The following is a 19,661-nucleotide window of genomic DNA, read 5'->3' on the forward strand; positions in this document are numbered from 1 at the left end:
TAAACCTGACCCGGAGGCGGTTAAACCGGGCCTGGACTGACCCGGAGGCAGTTAAACCTGACCCAGAGGCGGTTAAACCGGGCCTGGACTGACCCGGAGGCGGTTAAACCAGCCCTGGACTGACCCAGAGGTGGTTAAACCGGGCCTGTACTGACCCAGAGGCAATTAACCGGGCCTGGACTGACCCGGAGGCGGTTAAACCAGGCCTGGACTGACCCGGAGGCGGTTAAACTGGGCCTAGACTGACCCTGAGGCGGTTAAACTGGGCCCGGACGGACCCAGAGGCGGTTAAACCTGACCCGGAGGCGGTTAAACCGGGCCCGGATGGACCCGGAGGCACTTAAACCGGGCCCGGACGGACCCGGAGGCAGTTAAACCGGGCCTGGACGGACCCGGAGGCAGTTAAACCTGACCCGGAGGCGGTTAAACCGGGCCTGGACTGACCCGGAGGCAGTTAAACCTGACCCAGAGGCGGTTAAACCGGGCCCGGACGGACCCGGAGGCGGTTAAACCGGGCCTGGACTGACCCGGAGGCAGTTAAACCTGACCCAGAGGCGGTTAAACCGGGCCTGGACTGACCCGGAGGCGGTTAATCCGGGCCTGGACGGACTCGGAGGCAGTTAAACCTGGCCTGGACGGACCCGGAGGCGTCTGCTCTGCATGAGGCTCAGTAGAAGCGACCACCTGCGGGTGACAGTGGCTCCATAAGGTGCTGATCAGATGTGCTGTAAATAACTGGATGTGGTTAAATTTGGGCGGACTTGCCCTTTAATCCAGCATTACATCACTGACTCCCCTCCCCCCCTCGTGGTGGAGCGCATGCCGCAGCGGAGCGACACTCCCCCTGAAAACAGCTGCGCCTCTGCTCTGAGCTTTACGGTAGCCGGGATCACGGAGTTTGAGCAGGAGGGGGCGGAGCCTGCACGCTGCTAGTCTGCGGCTTTTGTTGTTGTGAGACTGTGGAGGAAGCCGAACCGAGCCGAGCGCGGCCGAACCGGGCTGCGTGCCTGCAGAACGCGGCTTTAGGGAAGTGGTTTCATTATTTCCTTCCCTTGTTTGCAGCTTCTGTGACTTCGCTTCATAAATCAGCAGTTTATGAGGCTGAAATCATCACTTTAATGCCTGTTAAAATATATTTAACCCCCAGACCTTCAGTTCCTGTTTATTTCCAAAACACTTTAGATTCAGGTTTCAAACATTCAACATAAACTGATTTAATCGGTGCAGTGAGTTTAATTAATTAAGTCGTCATGTTTGTGAATTCATTTGGTTCTTTGAATTAAAGTAAACACGGGAGCCATGTTTGATTTATTGTGGTTCTGTCCGACCCATCCAGGGTCCAGTTAGGTTCGGTCCTACGTCCTTAGCTGCGGCGCACCTCCAGCTCCGCTGAGACCGGTACCCGTCCATTAAGGCCTGTAATGATGACAATTTGATGGACAATAAATTGTTCCAGAAGTTATTGCTATTGTTGTTTTGAAACAATTTGTATAATGAAAATGGCATTAAACTTTAAATTCCAATTAATATTTATCAGTGGAACTGGGAGACATTTTAAACATCCAAAATAAATAAAACAACAAATAAGCTGAATTATGAAGTCCCTGTAAACAAAAGTGTCCTTTTAAAAAAGGAACAAGTTGAGACCAAAGTAGGAGACTGAAAACGTTTCTCATCCAGTTTTTGGTAGAAAGAGAAAAATAAAATCAGTGACTTCAATTTAATTTATCATGCAATTAATTTATTTATTGCTTATTGCAACAGTCTGATTCAGCCTGAATCTGACTTTTTGGGCCAAAAAATAAGGGGGAAAAGAGCAAAAGAAGACAAAAAAAACAAAGTACTAAAATTTTTCACTTACTCAACAATAAAATATGCTGCAATACTTTAATTACATTAGTAATTAGTGACTTTTTGCTGGAAATGAAGGTGTTAATTATTGTACTATTTTTAAAAGAGCTACACTAAAAATAAATAACACATTTTTTTGTCAATTTTAACAATAAACCTGACAGCCGTTTTGTTTTAAAGAGAGATTATGAATTATTAAAACACTCAACCCTGCCAGATGAGCTGCCGACTGAAACCCGTCCAGTCTGACTGCAGGTGGAGGTAAAACTGAGAAATGCTTCGCTTTCCTGGTTCTGGCTGCAGATGGAAACCTTCAAAACACGGAGCTGACCCAGTGATGCACCGGTGTGGAAAAGCTTCAACCTGCAGATGGAAACATGAAGAACAGAACAAAGTCCAGACCCACTGTGGAACCAACTCCTGATCACAGAACCGGGTTGGTTCTGCTGGATCGGCTGCAAAGAGATGAAAGAACTCAGGTGATCTTCAGCTGAGCCACTGGCTCCTACAATCTGCTTTCAGATTAGATGAACTAAATAACTAAATCTTGATCTATGCTGAAACAGGAAACGAGCTTTGAGACTGAAAAAAAAAACAAAACTGAGCTGAAACATACATTAAAATATAGATTTCAGGTGAAACATTAAACAGAATCACCTGGAAATCATTCAGTCTGAGTTCCTGAGAGGTGATGGAAACTTTGCCTGTGAGCAGCATCATTCAACCTCATGTTACCATGGAGACGCGTTGCTGCCAACATCCATGATGACCCAGAGGAGGGAGTGTGTCTCAGATGAAAGTCAACTTCCTGTGGACCGTGTTCAGTTCTGAAAACACACGCACACACACGCGCACACACACAAACACACACACACACATGCGCGCACACACGCACACACACAAACACACACACACATGCGCACGCACACACACACGCACACACACAGACTCACACACACACACACTTCCTGGTGCCCTTCAACCTCAGTCCAAGGAGAAATTGGAGCAGCTGTTGTCTGAACCTTGGCCAGCAGGGGGCATTACAGAACAGAGGAGGAAGAGCTCAGAACTTTGATTAATCTTCTGTTTTCTTCTGTTCTGTTTTGATTGTTGGAATACTTTTTTAAAAATCTGCCACAATTTTATTTTCCTTTTTACCAGGAAAGTTTTCTATTTTAAAATGCTTCAGAGGCTTTTTGAACAACATCCTACATCGTGTAAATCTGCTAAGTCCATAAAGACACACTCAGAGATAATTCAGAGAGGCCAGTGGAGTAAATGCTGGAGTTCCTAGAGAGAATCCACACATGCACCTGGAGAGCAGCGGACATATTTAACCCAGGCCAGGTAAATAGAAATATGTGTAATACGGGCTGCTGGTGGATAGAGCTGTTGCCTTGCAGCAAGAAGGTCCTGGGTTTGATTCCCAGCCCGGGGTCTTTCTGCATGGAGTCTCCATGTTCTCCCTGTGCATGGTGGGTTCTCTCTGGGTTCTCCGGTTTCCTCCCACAGTCCAAAAACATGACTGTCAGGTTAACTGGTCTCTCTATATCAGGGGTCCCCAAACCTTTTCCTGTGAGGGCCACATAACGTTTCCCTTCTCTGCTGGGGGCCGGAGTCAGTTTGTAACAGAAAAGGTGTGACGATTGCAGGAGTGCCTAAATGTAAAAATGTATTGTTTTCCAGAAAGCATAACAAAATAACCCTCTCTGGGTTCTTCACAGAACAAATACAGGAAGGATTATAGTCCGTATTTTCCCAACTATGAGCCGCACTGGACTATAAGCCACAACCCCAAAGTTTATTTTTAAAACCAGTAAACATATTAGCCGCAGATATCTCTGCCGCTCCAGGTTTTCCACAGCGATGCAGCAGCAGCAGAGGGGGGCGGACAGCCAAATCTGAGTCATAACAGGTCGATTGAATATCACATTTATTACGGTTGAAAAAGAAAAAGCTGCCAAGTTTAGATTTAACTGAACTGATTACGGTAGTTTCCGAACCGTAACTGTAACAAAGTGCTGATCCTTCGTGTTGCTACTAACATGAGCTAAATGAAAATGGGCGCTTTCTTCTTCTTCTTGAGATTTCAACGGCAGCTTGCAGCCATTATTGTTGCACTACTGCCATCTACTGGATCCTAATATTTATACCTCAAATTCTCATAATGATCCCAGTATTATTTAAAAAAAATAAATAAATCTTTTTCCCCTCAATGCTATTTAACTGATCAACAACATTCTCAAATTTCAATTCCCTATTAAACCTAATTCTGTTTTAATGAGCGCTTTCTTCTTCTTTTATTTCCAATTTTGACTTCCAATAATTCACTTCCTGCTAAAGCACCCCCTGGTGGTGGAAGAAAAATCCACATATAAACGGTTTATAGTCCGGAAAATACGGTATATGGAAAAAAAATCTGAATGCTCTCTGGTATTGTTCAGGGGGCCGGACCAAATGTGGAGGCGGGCCGGATCTGGCCCACGGGCCATAGTTTGGGTACCACTGCTCTAAATTCTCCCTAGGTGTGAGTGTGTGTGTGCATGGTTGTTTGTCTCTGTGTTGCCCTGGACAGACTGGCGACCTGTCCAGGTGACTCTGCCTCTCACCTGGAACGTTGGCTGGAGAGGCAGCAGGACCTCCTGACCCACTAAGTGTTAGAAAATTAATTAAGGTCTTTTTTAAGTTTTATGTTCATATAAGTGCAACTTATCTACAGAAAATTTGTTTTTTGAATAATAATTTTTCTTTGTTATGTGATGATAATTTACAAAGTTAATTCATTTAGTGAACAGCATTATTTTAAATATTCAGTTTTAAAAGTGCTTCCATTTTCCCCTCAGTCTCTCCTGGGAAGATCCTCAGCGGAAACCTGGAGTCCCTGCAGGGAAACTCTGGGTCAGCTGGGGTCAGCTGGGGTCAGCTGCAGTCAGCTGGGATCAGCTGTCGGGTCAGTTGTCATGTCAGCTGGGGTCAGTTGGGGTCAGTTGTCAAGTCAGCTGTCAGGTCAGCTGTCGGGTCAGTTGGGGTCAGCTGGGGTCAGCTGCAGTCAGCTGGGATCAGCTGTCGGGTCAGCTGTCAGGTCAGCTGTCGGGTCAGTTGGGGTCAGCTGTCGGGTCAGTTGGGGTCAGCTGTCAGGTCAGCTGTCGGGTCAGTTGGGGTCAGCTGTCAGGTCAGCTGTTGGGTCAGTTGGGGTCAGCTGGGGTCAGCTGCGGTCAGCTGGGATCAGCTGTCGGGTCAGTTGTCATGTCAGCTGGGGTCAGTTGGGGTCAGTTGTCAAGTCAGCTGTCAGGTCAGCTGTCGGGTCAGTTGGGGTCAGCTGGGGTCAGCTGCGGTCAGCTGGGATCAGCTGTCGGGTCAGTTGTCATGTCAGCTGGGGTCAGTTGGGGTCAGTTGTCAAGTCAGCTGTCAGGTCAGATGTCGGGTCAGTTGGGGTCAGCTGTCGGGTCAGCTGTCAGGTCAGCTGGGGTCAGATGTCGGGTCAGTTGGGGTCAGCTGTCGGGTCAGCTGTCAGGTCAGCTGGGGTCAGATGTCGGGTCAGTTGGGGTCAGCTGTCGGGTCAGCTGTCAGGTCAGCTGGGGTCAGCTGGCAGGTCAGCTGGGGTCAGTTGGGGTCAGCTGACAGGTCAGCTGGGGTCAGTTGGGGTCAGCTGACAGGTCAGCTGCTGTCAGTTGGGATCAGTTGGGGTCAGGTGGGGTCAGCTGTCAGGTCAGCTGGCAGCAGCACTAAAGTCTCGATTTAAAGGTGTCATGGTGTTGGTGGTGAGGGAGAACGCAGGCGGATCCAGGTTGTAGATAAGAAACGATGAATTTAATAATGAAGCTGCCAGACAAGGCAGGCAGCAGAGAGAGCAGGAAAACTGCAACTCTGGCAGCAACAGATCGGTAACGACTGCCAGAGACCTGATGCCGGCTCAGGCCTTAATACGACTGCGTAGACACGGCTACAACGTTAGACAAGGACCCACAAGAGATGAAGACAACAGGTGGGCTTAAATACACTGGGAGGGTAACCAGGGAACGAGACGCCTGGGAACAATCAAGACAAGAGACTCACAGAAACAAAACCAAAATAAACACACAGAAAAACTCAAATCACCACTAAAGGGTTTTGGTGTTTCAAATGTTTTTCAGTTTTCTGGAAGTTTGTTCCAGATTTGTGGAGCACAGAAGCTGAATGCTGCTTCTCCATGTTTGGTTCTGGTTCTGCAGAGTAGAACCAGAACCAGACCCAGACATTAAGCTTGAGGTCTGGAAGGTTGCTATGACAACACCAGCAGATCTTTAAGGTATCCTGGAAATGTTCTTCAGCTGGCAGAAGGCCGACTTTGTAACCATCTTTGTCTCTGAAGGTTCAGGTCAGAGGTCAGCCTGAAGCTGTGTGTTAACTGTAGACCTATAACTCTAGATCAGTAACTCTAGAACCATAACTGCAGATCTGGAGCTCTAGATCTGTGACTGTAGGTCTGTAACTCTAGATCAGTGTTTCTCCACCCTGGTCCCCAGCCCCCCTGCTCTGCATGTTCTAGATGAGCCTCTGCTCCAGAACAGCTGATCCAAATGACTGCATGACCATCAGAAACCTGTTTATCACCCAGAGATTCTGTCCAGGTGTTTCAGACGGGAAACACCTGCAGGACAGGGGGCCTGAGGACCAGGGAGGAGAAACACTGATCTAGATTATTCCTCCTTAATAACTTCAGTTTCTGTTCAGCTGGAGGAAGTTTTGTCTCATCCACACGTTGATCTGTTCTCAGCATCTGTTCAGTGATTGGATGGGGTCAAAGGTCACCTGGTGACCTCATGATGAGCTGAGTATCATTATGCTAACTAATCGGTTATCTGAGTTCGAATTAAAACTGATCAGGTGTTCCTAATAAACTGGTCCAGAGCCGGACTCAGAACAGGTGATCCCAGTTGTAGCTAGTGCGCATGTGCACCTCCCCTCCCCCCCTCCCCCCACACTCTTAACCCGCCCCTTCCATGCACGCGCACATGCGCACGCACACATGCCTATATAAGGCAGCAGAGTGAACAGATTGTCCTTCCCTCTGATGCTGATCCTCTCTCACCTGAAAGCAAACAGTCTGCTGCGGTGGGGGGGGGGGGGGAGCAGACAGCAGGGAGGGGTGATGAGGGGGGGCGGCAGAAGGAAGAGATGGAAGATGAAGAGAGGGAGCGCATGCGCGCTGCTCTCCATCCGCTCCGCATCTCCCCCTCCCTCCCCTTCTCCTTTTCTGCAGCATCAGTACCACCCCCCCCGACACAAGTCCCCCCCTCCCCCCGCCAGCCCCCCCTCGTCCCTGCCCCCTCCCTCCCCCTCTCTCTCGCTCCGTTTTCCTGCCGGGCTGCTGCTTTGCGCGCTGCGGGGCCACACTGCGACCGCACCGAGGAGGAAGAGGAGAAAGGCGCGGAGTGAAAGGGGGGCAGAGATCCACTGAGGAAGAGGCAGACCGAGCTGAGGAGGAGGGCTGATTCACGCACCGTCACCGCACGGATAAAAAAACCCTCCGAAGCAGCAGCAGCAGAAGGCGGAGACGCGTCACACCGCGCTCTTCCTCCCTCCATCTCTGCTCCGTGAAGAAGAGGAGGACGCCCGGAGGGACCCGCTGGGATCCGGTGTTGGACAGCCCCCCTCCCGCACGGACCAGGGCCGATTCCCCGCACTCTAGCAGCCAGCTCGGCGCCATGAAGGACCGCACGGCGGAACTGCGAAGCGTAAGATGCTTTTCCTCTCCCATCCTCCCGCTGGCCTCCATCTTCCTCCCCTCCCCTCCTCTTCCTCCTCCCGGGCGGCCGCAGCATCTCGGCCTGCCTGAGCGCGGCGGCCGTAAGATGCGGGAGGGAGAGCCGCTGGACCCGCGCTGCTGCGGGTTCCCGGCGGCTCTGCGGAGGTTCGGGTGCGGGTCGCGCTGCGGCCCGGAGCTTTTCATGATGTGAATACAGAGTGTGCTGCAGCCCGTAATGGAGTCTGTGCGGTGTGAGCGGATGATGCGTGGCTGCAGTTTGGACTCTTTTTATTCTGATTATTTGCGGGATTTCCGCCTCTGACGGCGGATTTGAGCGGCTAGACGCAGAGGCCCAGCTCCGCCGCTCCGCTCGGGTTTTTCTCCCCTCATGCAGAGCTGCATGCATGACGGGAACGCGGCTTGAAACGCACCCATCCGAGCTAATTCTAATTTGGGCCGTGCGTGTCCGTGCATGCGTGTGAGGAGGAGGAACGGAGGAGGAGATCTGACCGAGAGGAGGAAAAAATGCAGATTTTCTGTTTTCTATGCCGATGGAGGCCGCATCCGGCAGCCCGCCGCCTCCCTGATGGAGAGCAGCGGGAATGTGGAGGAGGCGAGATGGATGGAGGGATGGATGGACGAACAGTTGGATGGATGCGGCTCTCCTCGTGTTCCTGCTCGGGTGATGGTGGGAGGGGACGGTGGGGAGGCCTTCGTTGTAGGAAAGCCTCACCCATTTTATGACTGTGCGCCTCTGCGCCGGGTGAGAGCGGCGCTTTGACGCGCGGGCGGCGCGGGGCGATGCGGCGTTTCTGGATCGCCTGGAGCGAACAGCTGATGCTGGCGGTTTGGGCGGACTGATGGGGGGAGGGGGTGCTGGGGGGGTATTTGGGGAGGTGAGGGGGTATCACGTCAAGCAGTCATACTGCTGCAGCTCCACGCGTGTCCCCCCTCCCCCCGTGGGTTCATCCAGGTTGGGATGATCTGAGTTAAGCAGTAATTCCCTTCTGTTGCATTTCTTCCTGTCCCTCCGTCAGGGTGGGGGGATGAGGGTGGGGTGGAGGGGGATCAATAACCTCTGATCGGTAAATCAGCAGCTGGATGTGGAGCTGATCTGAATGAAAGAGGCCTCAGCAGAGTTTACCGCACTGCCGTCCCTCAGCAGCTTCTCTCATCCTTCATTTGATTTCTTCTTCTCCAGTAATCATCCACCAAGCCATGCTTCTTTTTCTGAGCTCTGAATTAAAAGTCCAGTTAGGACATTTCCTCCACTCATCATTCCTCTGATCGGCTTTGACTCGAAATATTTTATCTGGAGATATAAAAAACCTCATTGGATTTCCAAACCCAACCTGGAAAAGTTGAACCAGGTTCTGGAAATCTTCAGGTTGCTGTTGAACAAACCGGAGTAGGAAGGTCCTCCTCCACATCATGAGAGGGAATAAAAATCTGCCTCCGTTCGGCATGTCACGACAGATTCTACCGAACAATAAACTGTCCCAGCAGTAATTGTGATAAGCATTAATTATTGTTGTTTTGAGACCATTTTCAAGTAATATATTGATAATAATAGCAAAAAAATGCAAGTACGTCCTGTCAAAAACCAAAAAACATGAATTCAGTAAAGAACTTGCAGACACACTGGAACATTTTCTGGAGAATTTGGGAAAGCAACAAGGTCAAGGGTCAAAAGACATTAAGCTAGAAAAACAAGTCTAATCTATGGTTTCCAGATGTATAAGCAGACAATCTGGTGGCAGGAACCAAAAGAAGACGTGAAGGTGAAATATCTTCATGTGGTGATTGGTTTACTGTGGGGAATGTGAGCCGGGCCGAGTCCTAGCAAAGGGACAGAGATCAGGAGGATTTCGCCACGATTGGGCCAAGATTTCCTCACAACTGGGTCATGCTGACTTATCGCAATGAAACTTTGCTGTTCAACCAAAGTCTGCAGCCTGTAGAGTCTTTTCCTGCAGCGTCTTCACAGAGCATGAAGAAGAGACGGACAGAAGACACCTCAAAACTGGAAAACATTTTAAACATCCAGCATGAGACACATTCAGAAACAACATGCAAAAAACCCGACTTCCAACCAAAACCATAAATAAAATGGATTATATCTAAAAGAATCCCTTCAAACAGTCAGCATGGAAATGACGGAGCTCATTTTAATTTATCATGCCATTAATTGATCGCTTATTGTGAAGAGGTTTAGTTTAGCTTCACTCGGTGTCACTCGATTCAACTGACAATTATTTTAGTCATTAATTACCTTATTGATTAATATGATGATTAATCTGTCAATAGAGCTACTAATTATGACAATTAACCGATTGCCAGAGATTATTCTGTTGATTATTCCAACGGTTAATTAACTGGATTAAAAAATTGGTGACATCCTGGAGATTGTTTAATTTAAATTGAATAATTCTTAATACTGTAAATACATTAAAAGATGCCAATCAAATAATTTAATTCATATTTTAAATTAGTAGATAAACATGTATTACCTAAAATGCAATAACAGCATTCCATCTGCAACTAGAACATCCTTCTGGCATCCACATGTGGAAACTGAACATCAGTACAGTGGAGGGATTGTTTTATGGATTAATTGATTGATAACTGGACAGAAAAAGGAACTTAATACATGATTACAGTCTGAACCAAGAACAAAACTGCTCTGAATTTGTTATTCCTACAGCAAATAAAATTCTTTCTTAGTCAGCACTCTCCAGTTAACTCATTAAATTAGTTGATTTTTTTTATAATCGATTAATCTGATTAATCGTTTCAGCTCATTTTAAGATTTTAAACACTGAACTTGTTTAGCTGATTAAAGCGAAGAGCTGGTCCTGGTCTGCAGGAATGTTCACCGCTTCTGGTGTCTCGACAGAAACTCAATTTACTGACATTTCCTGATGTGCTTTTCCTCCCGTCCAGCACAGACCAACAGTGAATCGGATTCTCCGGACTCATCATAGTTTTCCTGATTTTAGTTTAATCTTCATTAGGTTTCTCCCTCATATTCAGGTTTTTCTTATCCCATAATTTCTCTGCTATCACTCACTTTTATTCCTTCATACATCTCTCCCTCTATGCTCCTCCATTTATTCTCTCATTTTTTTGTCTTCCTCATGAATTTTTCTAGCATCACTTTTTGTCTTCAAACTTACTCATCCCTTTTTTGTCCTTTTTCACCATTTCACACCCAGTCATTCCTCTTCATGAAGGAAATTTGTGTTTTTAATTTCTATGCTCTGCCTTTGTGAAGCACTTTGTTGCACTTTTCACAGATAAAATCACAAATGGTAAATGGACTGAATATATCTAGAGCTTACCCATATGGACAGTTTAAAGCTCTTTACACTAGAGCCACATTCATCCAGATATGTTCAGTACACAACTCTGTGTTAGCTTCTTTTCCCAGAGGCAGATATATAGCAGGAGGAAGCTGGAATTAAACCCATAACTTTCCCATAAGGCCACTAAATTTACAGAAGCAAGGCTCAAAAAATGGAAAATAAAACCAAAAGTCTGGCTTTAGCACATGTTGGACATCATTAAACATTAATAAAATAATTAAAATGTCACTTTAATTAATGTTGATTTAACTCGGTGCCCTGCATGTTTTAGGTGTTTCCCTTCTGCCACACCTGAATTGTATCTCTGGGTGATTAACAGGCGTCTGCAGCACTTGATGTTCATGCAATCATTTGAATCAGCTGTTCTGGCATAGAGACACATCTAAAACATGCAGATCAGGGGCGCCTGAGGACTGGAATTGAGAAGCACTGATTTAACTGGTCGCTATGTCTGACAGTGTCATGCTAAGTTGAACGGTTTTGTAAGTGATGTAATTATGGGATGGGTAGGGCAAATGTAAGTGCGACAACAGTCATTAGAGGTTTGTAAAATAGAGACGTTTCCTTGATTGCTATATCAAACATCGCTCCTTAAAACATCAATACTCGTCTTATTAATAATTGATATGCTGGTTCTGCTGGTTGCTGCAGCCACATGTCGACAGTATTTTAAAGAGCTGGAAACAATATCTGTGCACATGGAGTGACAGACGGATCGTTTGTGTTTGTTTGCAGCAGAGTGTGTGATCACATATCCTGTTTCATTTTCATTGACTAAAATGGGGGGAGTTGGGAAGAGGGTTGGGCAGTCTGTGCTGGGACATAACTCACTGGTGATGGATGGATGGATGCTGACTTTTTTATCAACTCTGAAGACATTATCCTGATATAAACTGAGTTTTCACACTAAAATATCACAAGTTTTCTGGTGGTCCCACAACGTGACAAGACCCCACAAAGTAGCTGTGTCTGTGCCAGGCCCCGAACCACACATAAACAAGTACAGAGGTGTAAGTTTAATACAACTGATGTGTGCTGTACTGTTTCCATAGTATAGTAAATATATATTTCATAAAGTTTTAGTTCAATTTCATGTCCGATCCATACAAGTACCATCAAGCATGATGAAGCAGTCAGTCCTAATTAAATTAATCATTCCTTAAAATTTAAGCTTTAATTTTCAATTCCCTTGTATTTTATGATAGTTAGTTTTGTGAAATTAAATTAAACTACTCAGTTCATCCAATTTTAATCAATCTTTGTCAAATTAGGTACAATGCAAATTGATGCCATTTTAATGTGTTTCTAATATTGTATAAAAATGTAGGTGGTTAAATGAAAAACATGCAAAATGTTCAAATTTTTCCCCAATTAATCAATCAGAATAATTTATTCTTAAAATAATCATTAGTTGCAGCACCAAAATCCAATAACATGAACTGTTCCAGCTCTTTGCACTATTCTTAAATGATTCAGTTTATCTATATACAATCCAATTCAATCCATTCACAGCTCAAATTATTTCAGAAATTTCTCGTTTAGTTTAAATCACTCCAATTAAAACATTATGAAAAACCAATTTGTATAATATTTGCACTGATTCATGTAATATTGTGTAGTTCCATTATATTCTTTTTCCATAATGACACTTTTAAAAATGTAATCATGTCAGTTTGTTTCATAGGGCTTATTAAAAAGGGCTAATATTTGTATAATTTTAATTATTTAAAGTTCAATTAATCACAGTGCAGATTTTAAACATCTGAAAGCTGAATTAGTTTGAACGATTATATATCAGCAGAGCCAGCGAGTGATCAGACCGGTCCTGATCCCTGCTAGGTTCAGGCGGTGGCAAAGCAGCCTGAGGTGATGAGAGCAGCACCGTTTAATGACGATGATTAAAACCTACAGCTGGAGAATATCTGAGGTGACATGAGGCATCCTGACAACATGAGGAAACAAACGGCTGAAAATGTGATCAGAGTGCTGTCAGTGTCACCAAGCCTGCATGTTTTCAACCCAGAACGTGTTTTTCTTTAGTTTCTGGTTTTTACTTCCTCTAACTTGTAAAGACACATTTACATCAGAATGCAGTGGATCCAATGAATACGCTCAACAAAAAGGCCTCTGGAGAATTTTCCCAACATAGGTGGATGACTCAGAAGAGTGTAAAGCTGATGGTTTTGAATACAACTGCATTTAGATCTGTCCAACAGGATGAACCATAGCATGAAGGCAACAATCCAGTCTGCACCAGGTCAAAATCGCAGCAAATCATTTAGTATGATTCAAATTTCTCAATTTATTGATTCACTCATCAAATACAATCAATTTATGTCAACAACTGTGCCAAATATTGGGTATTTGATTAAAAATAGATTGTTGTTGATGAATTACAAAGCCCTTAAGAAATAAGATCAATACATTTTGATAAATATATAGAAATACTAATTAATTGCATAAATTTTAACAATCTAATAAAATAAAATGAAAAAAACATTCAAAGTTTCTGGCCAGAACATTTGTCTTCATGCGTTTCTGGTACACCTGTAAAACAGACGCACAAGCAACTTCTGCTAACGGTAATGAACAACGAAGCTGATTCTCTCTGGTCCCGCTGGGGGTTAATTTCTGCTTTTAAACAATCTGACTGCATGGTGGAAAAGACAAATGTGTTCAAGTTGTGCTAAAAGGAGTTAGCCTATCAGTGAAGCTATGCTGGCCTAAAATAGCACCTGAATGCTAAAAATGTAGCAGCTATCGCTAATGTCAGCGTCCATAGTCTGTTTTTCTAACGAATCTCCATGACTGATCAGGACTTCCTGAAACTCTGGAACAATGGACAGAATAAACGTTTGCTCCAATCTGATGGATGAAGAACCTGAAGAACAGATTAAAACATATAAATGTCTTTGTTTTTTAGCTCCAATGTCTATTTATTCAATAATTCAGCAGCAAAAATGAGTTTGAATTGAAACTCATTTTCAATTCAAACCATAGACAAAACCATTTTGTCTATGGTTTGAATAAAATTATTGACGATTAATTACAGATCCTGCAATTAACTCCATTAAAAATTTTAAATGAGTGCCACCACTAGTAAAAATGCTTCCTCCTGCTTTATGGAGACAAATGGACTTCCTGGTTCAGACGATGGAAACTAAACAAAGACGTGTGTGCTCAGTCCTGGATAAGTGGTCTGGTTTGTTCTGCCCTTCTGGCAGCTCTGGGCGGGCGGGGCTGGGTTCGTCTGACTTTATTTACTTAGAGAACACACACACACACACACACACACCTGCTGTGGTAAGGCGTGCAAGGACACTTTGATTGCTCCGATCAGACTTTCAAACTGAGCTGCTGCACTTCCTGTTGTATAAAGCTTTCAAAATAAAGCTGTAGAGACGCTAGCTGCTGATCTGTTTATTTGTACATTTAAGGTCCTTGAAGGACAAATTAAATATTCAAAACCAAGTTAAAAACAGTTCAGTTTGTACTTTACATTTTTGACTATTTGTCATGTTTTATGGAAGATATTAAACAAATCAGACGTCCATTCATTGTTCGCTAGTTTCTTCTGATGATCATGAGTCAGCATGTGTTGGTGTCGGTTTGAAGTCTGGAAGTTGCTTTAAAACAGTCATGAAGAGGCCGACTGGGCTCAGACCCAACGGGCCGCAGTCAAACCCAGCCCAACGTTTGTTTATGTTTTTAATCTCATCTCAGCTACAGAACGCAGTGATGCATCATTAACATTTCACCCAGTTTCTGCAGACATACCCTCACTGGACACTGACACAAAGATACAAAAATAAGATAAAACAGCTGCCGCTTTAGTCCAAGCAGTGAAGCCATCGAGTTTACAGTCAGTTTGGGACGACGGACGAAATGTCTTCAAAACACCATAGAAAAAGTCCAGTCAAACTGACCTGGAGGACAAAACCTACACCAGAGTAACTGCTGGTCACTGTGGCAGAACTTGGTTGATTAAAAGTCTATTGCAGTTTTTGATATGAAAACTAAGCAAAAACATAAATGTTTGCATATAAAAAAGATAAAATGATGAAATAAGACTACCGTACATTCAATCAGATTTAACTTTAGTCATGTGGAAGTAAGGCAATTTAAACAACCACCACTAGCCATGTTGTCAGGCTAATTTTGAGAGAACTTTTAAAACGTCACCGGTTTGGAATAAATCAATCGGGCTGAGCAGAGTGTGATTTCCTCAGATGCTGATGCTACACAGGTTGCAAATTATCATGAACCACAAATCTCAGAAAAAAACACCTCAAGTTTGAACATTTTTGCAAAATTGAGGAAGTTATTTTGAATTTTGCCATTTCCAACGTTTTTGAATGTGACACCTGAAAACGTACAAAATAAACAGTTGATGGAAACCTGGCAAGTAGGGCTCAATCTGTACATGCTTGTCATATTTATGACTTCCTTTTTTAAAACTATTTAGATTTGCTTTCTTCAGGCTTTTTTTAGTCCGCTTGCTTCAAAATGTTGCGTCCTTTGCTGATCACTTTATCAATATTTGAAATGATTTTCCCTGCAGCCCTAAAAGATCAGAAAAACAACTGATCTGTACGAAGGCTCATTGGACGAAATCTAGACTAAACCTAAAATGACAAGAGAATCGACTAAAACTAAGTTAAAGTCTGCAGTGAAAATGAACACGTGTCTGCAGACTCGCCAATATTCCAATGCGGTAACCATGACGTGTTGAGCTGCAGTAAAATCTGCAGGATTTGAACCCTGATGGTGTTCCTGCCTCAGTGGTCAAACAGCAGCCACATCAAGGACGAACTCAGCGTTTCTGCAGGCGCACAGAGGTCACTTTCACCGCTCCGTATGCAGGAATCAGGGAGCAGGACTGGAAGCTGATCAGAAGGATGCAGAGCGGCACGTCAAGGCCGCTGCAGAAACGTTCAGGCTGTCAAAGAAAAGCTGGAGGAGGAGACAGGCTGGGAAACACGCAGCAGGAACTCACCCTATCGAAGGGTTGAAGGAGACCAGTCATGTTCTCTTAGCAGGTCTTGATGTCCAATTCCAAATTAGCTTCTGACCCCAGAAGCTGTTCACAAAGCGCAGAGGAAGAACATAGTCATCCCCCAGCAGCACTCTGTTTACAACAGTAAAGATGGCCGCCACAGCCCTCTGGAGAGCGACAGCATGGCCACCAAGCTGATAAAAAGCTAACAGCTTTAGCGGAGCACTGACTCCAGCTTCTGATCCGGTTCTGTTTGGATGTGGAGTCGGACCAGGAGTGGTGGGGTTGGCTTGTGATGCCTTCACTGACTCAGACTGCTTTCAGGTCATTATTATCGTTTTCAGACATTTTTATTTAGAATCTGTCTTCTGATGCAGAATCATGATGCATGTCTGAACACTCAGGCTGCAGACGCTTTTGTTCCATTTGAGTTTGTTCCATTTGTCAGTGCGTGGTTCTTTCTGGGTACTCCAGTCAGAAAACTGTTTGGTTATTGGTCTCCCTAATTTCCCTTTGGTGCGTCTGCAGGTTGTTTGTCTGTTTTCTTGTGAGATTCAGTTTATGCGGTGACCTTGTGTTCTGCTCAGATGTTTCAGTTTCATCTTCATCCTTTTCCTGCTTCATGAAGGAGACAGTAGAGAACAGCAGCGACGTTGGAAAGATGAGAAAATTCCTTCATGACTTGGTAACAGAAGGGTTGGAGGTTGTTCCTGTGGTCATAATCCATCATGGCCGCCCCAATGATCCCGAGTCATTTCATTGAAAATGTCATCTCTGAGGATTTTTTTTTTAGTATTTTATTATTCTTAGTTTTAAAAAACATTAATCTGCAGAGCAATAAAATATCTTGTCTGATGGGTTTTGGATTTTTTGACATTTCAAGTTTGTCCTGAAATTTCCTGACCTGCTTTTAACAGCTTTGATTTAAATCCCAGAAATCTTCAGATGTTAGGAGCAAAAATGCTCAATAATAAACGTAAAAACATAAAATGTGCCTTTCATAAATAATGAGTGATAAAATAATGAAAAATATGTGAAGAATTTTTCGCCCAAAGCAGAAAAATTAAGCTAAAAAATAGTTTTATTCTGTCTCATGCAGGTTTTTTCTTTAAACGTGAAGATCGAGGCACGATCTGCACAAATACTGGATCCAAAATCTTTAAAGAGCTGAAATGACAAATTCTGATTTTCATTTTTCTTTTGCATTGAAATATTGTTTGTAGGATTGATTTCCGGCCTCCTGCCTGGCAGGTTGTTTCTTTCAAAGATCTGGAAGTTTGGAGATCATGTGGGATCTTTCGGTTTTCAGGACATTTTGTCCTCATTTTTAAAAACGCATCCAGACATGAACAGAACCGTCTCTGATGGGAAAATCCCTCTTCCTCTCTGAAAACGAGCTGCCAGTGGAGATGCTCTGACTTTCCTCCATGCATCTGCTGACTGAAGGGGATCTGGAGCCGATTGGTCCGTCAGACCGTCATGTGACTCACGGCTGTCTCTGCTCTCTGTTGTCCCTGGCCTCCTTTATGTGTGTGTTATGTGTGTGTGCCATCATGCATAATAGATGCACCCCTCCCCCCTCAGCGGCGCGGCGAGCCTCTTCCTCTCACCCTCCTCTTCCTCATCCTTTAAAGCTCGCTCGTTTGTTGTCTCAGCCAATCAGAGAGCAGCTCCTTACCGTCGGTTACTGTCAGGTTTTGGTTTCTGGCTTCACGTAGAGACGATGACGTCATCGTGACGTCACGGTGATGTCACAGAAGGTGTGATGTTTTGCAGCTCCAGTTCTCTGAGGGTCAGACTGATGAAGGGTTTTGATGCCGTCAGCAGTCCGACACATGAAGCTGCCAAAACCTAATTATGGTTCTGGTTTATTACACAGAACTGCAGCATCAGCAACTTTTAGGGTTCAATTATTATCCAAGTGATGCTGAAGCAGGTCTGCTCTGATTGGTCAACCTGCAGTGGCTCCGCCCAATGTTTGGAGTATTTTTGACCAAAAACTTTGATTTTCCCATTTTCGGTTCATGTGGTTTGGAAGGAAAATGGACTCATGTTTCATTTCAGACAACACGAGCTTCCCGTTTGTGTTTTGAAGAGAAATTCATAAAAATATCCAGACAGTTATGATGCGACTTTGGTTGGACCAACGTCTCTCTTCACAGTTTGAAGTCTCATCATCGTTTCAAATTTAAAGTCAACTATTTATCCCAAAAGGAAACTACATGTCATAACTCAAACTATCCAAAGACCTTCAACGAGGCACAGGATGGTGATGCTGCGGGCCGGAAGTACCTCAAGTAGCAGTCAGTCTTACCTGAACAGACCTCTGACTGAAGACTGTTGCTGTGTGATGCTAACATGCTAACAGCTCAATGCCGAGGAATCAGAGACAAAATTCCACGTCCTGATGACATCATCAGTTGCTAATCCATCACCTCCTTTACTTTTGCTGCTCCTCTTTAAATCCTCTGCATCGTTAGAGATGTTGGAGTAGGGGATAAGATGGCCTGAACATTCTCCTCTCTCTGCACCATGAAGCCTCCTTTTCAACTCCTCTGGCATTTGGGGTCAAAGTTCAGGGATTATTTGAGTTTTTGAGATGCTAATCAGCTGTTAGCAGTTGTAAAAACTACACCTTGTTTCCATGGTTACACATCATAACCTGTGTATTTAGCACTGCTATTAAATGTTTAAGCTTTTCTAAAGAGACGATTAAATATTATTCGTGTCTCGAGGAAACATCCATGTGGAACTCCAAAACTAAATTTGTCTGTATTCAAAAATTCTCTGTAATTCATCGCTGTTTGAATTCCCGTCTCTTTCTCTGACCCCACCCTGCTTCCTGGGGTCACACTGCCCCAGAGAGGAGGATTCTGGGTAATAGTTACAGTCCAAGGGGCTTTAATTTAAACAGGAATGTGTTCAACAAGAAGAAAACTGAAAAAAGTCTCAAATCTGTGTCCCATGTGAGACAAAAATGAGGTTTGGGTCGTCTTCAGCTGCAGCCCGAACGGTAACACGCTAATGCTAATGCTAACGGCACGGCGCTCTGGGGAGCAGGAAGTGGAATCAGGATATTTTAGAAACAGGAAATGGATTGTCATAGAGAACTTCCTGCTGCAAGGAACCATTGACATGTTGGAAAAGCTTTAAATAATTAACATTAAAACACAGAAACAGCACATTGGCTTCACAAGGGTCAGCCATGTTGAGCGGTTCATGAAGCCGCAGCGTTTAATTTGTGATAAATGATGATGGCAGACATGAAACCACCTCATCATCATCATCATCATCATCATCATCATCATCATCATTTCACCCAGAGACGGCAGGAAGGAGGGAATGAATGAGCAGAGAGAGAAACCAGGTGACCCAGTCAGGGCTGTGCAGGTGAATGAATCAAACAGCCTCAGCTTCACCTTCACGCTGACAGGAAGTGAGTCACTAACCTTCATCACCTGAGCTGCCTCATCCTCCCACCTCTGACTGAACCCTGCTGAGGTCACACCAGGTCAGTTCAGGACAAATAGTTCATCCTCCAGACGAATGTTTGGAACGTTTCTGTTGCATTTCATTTATTTTAAAGTCATTTTGTCACAACTCAGAATTAAATCCATCCAAACATCCAGAACAGAAAAAAACGAACAAAAGAGACCAAATAAATTAAATTAAAATAAATTGGAATAAATAAATATCGTGAAAATAAACGTTGAATAAAGTA

The 19,661-nt window shown here is 44.4% G+C and overlaps 1 protein-coding gene across 1 annotated transcript in view; it reads left to right on the forward strand.

The window, feature by feature from the left end:
* Positions 1–7,162: 7,162 nt before the first annotated feature.
* The window catches only part of stx1b (syntaxin 1B), a 49,799-nt gene continuing 37,300 nt past the window's right edge, over positions 7,163–19,661 (forward strand). The window contains exon 1 of the mRNA XM_008417139.3: positions 7,163–7,568. Coding sequence (XP_008415361.1) covers positions 7,539–7,568 — 30 coding nt within the window. The 5' untranslated portion in view covers positions 7,163–7,538. The remainder of the gene's footprint in view (positions 7,569–19,661) is intronic.

This window comes from Poecilia reticulata, chromosome 8 (genome assembly GCF_904066995.2).
Source record: "Poecilia reticulata chromosome 8, P_reticulata-male-v2, whole genome shotgun sequence".
Lineage (NCBI taxonomy): Eukaryota > Metazoa > Chordata > Actinopteri > Cyprinodontiformes > Poeciliidae > Poecilia > Poecilia reticulata.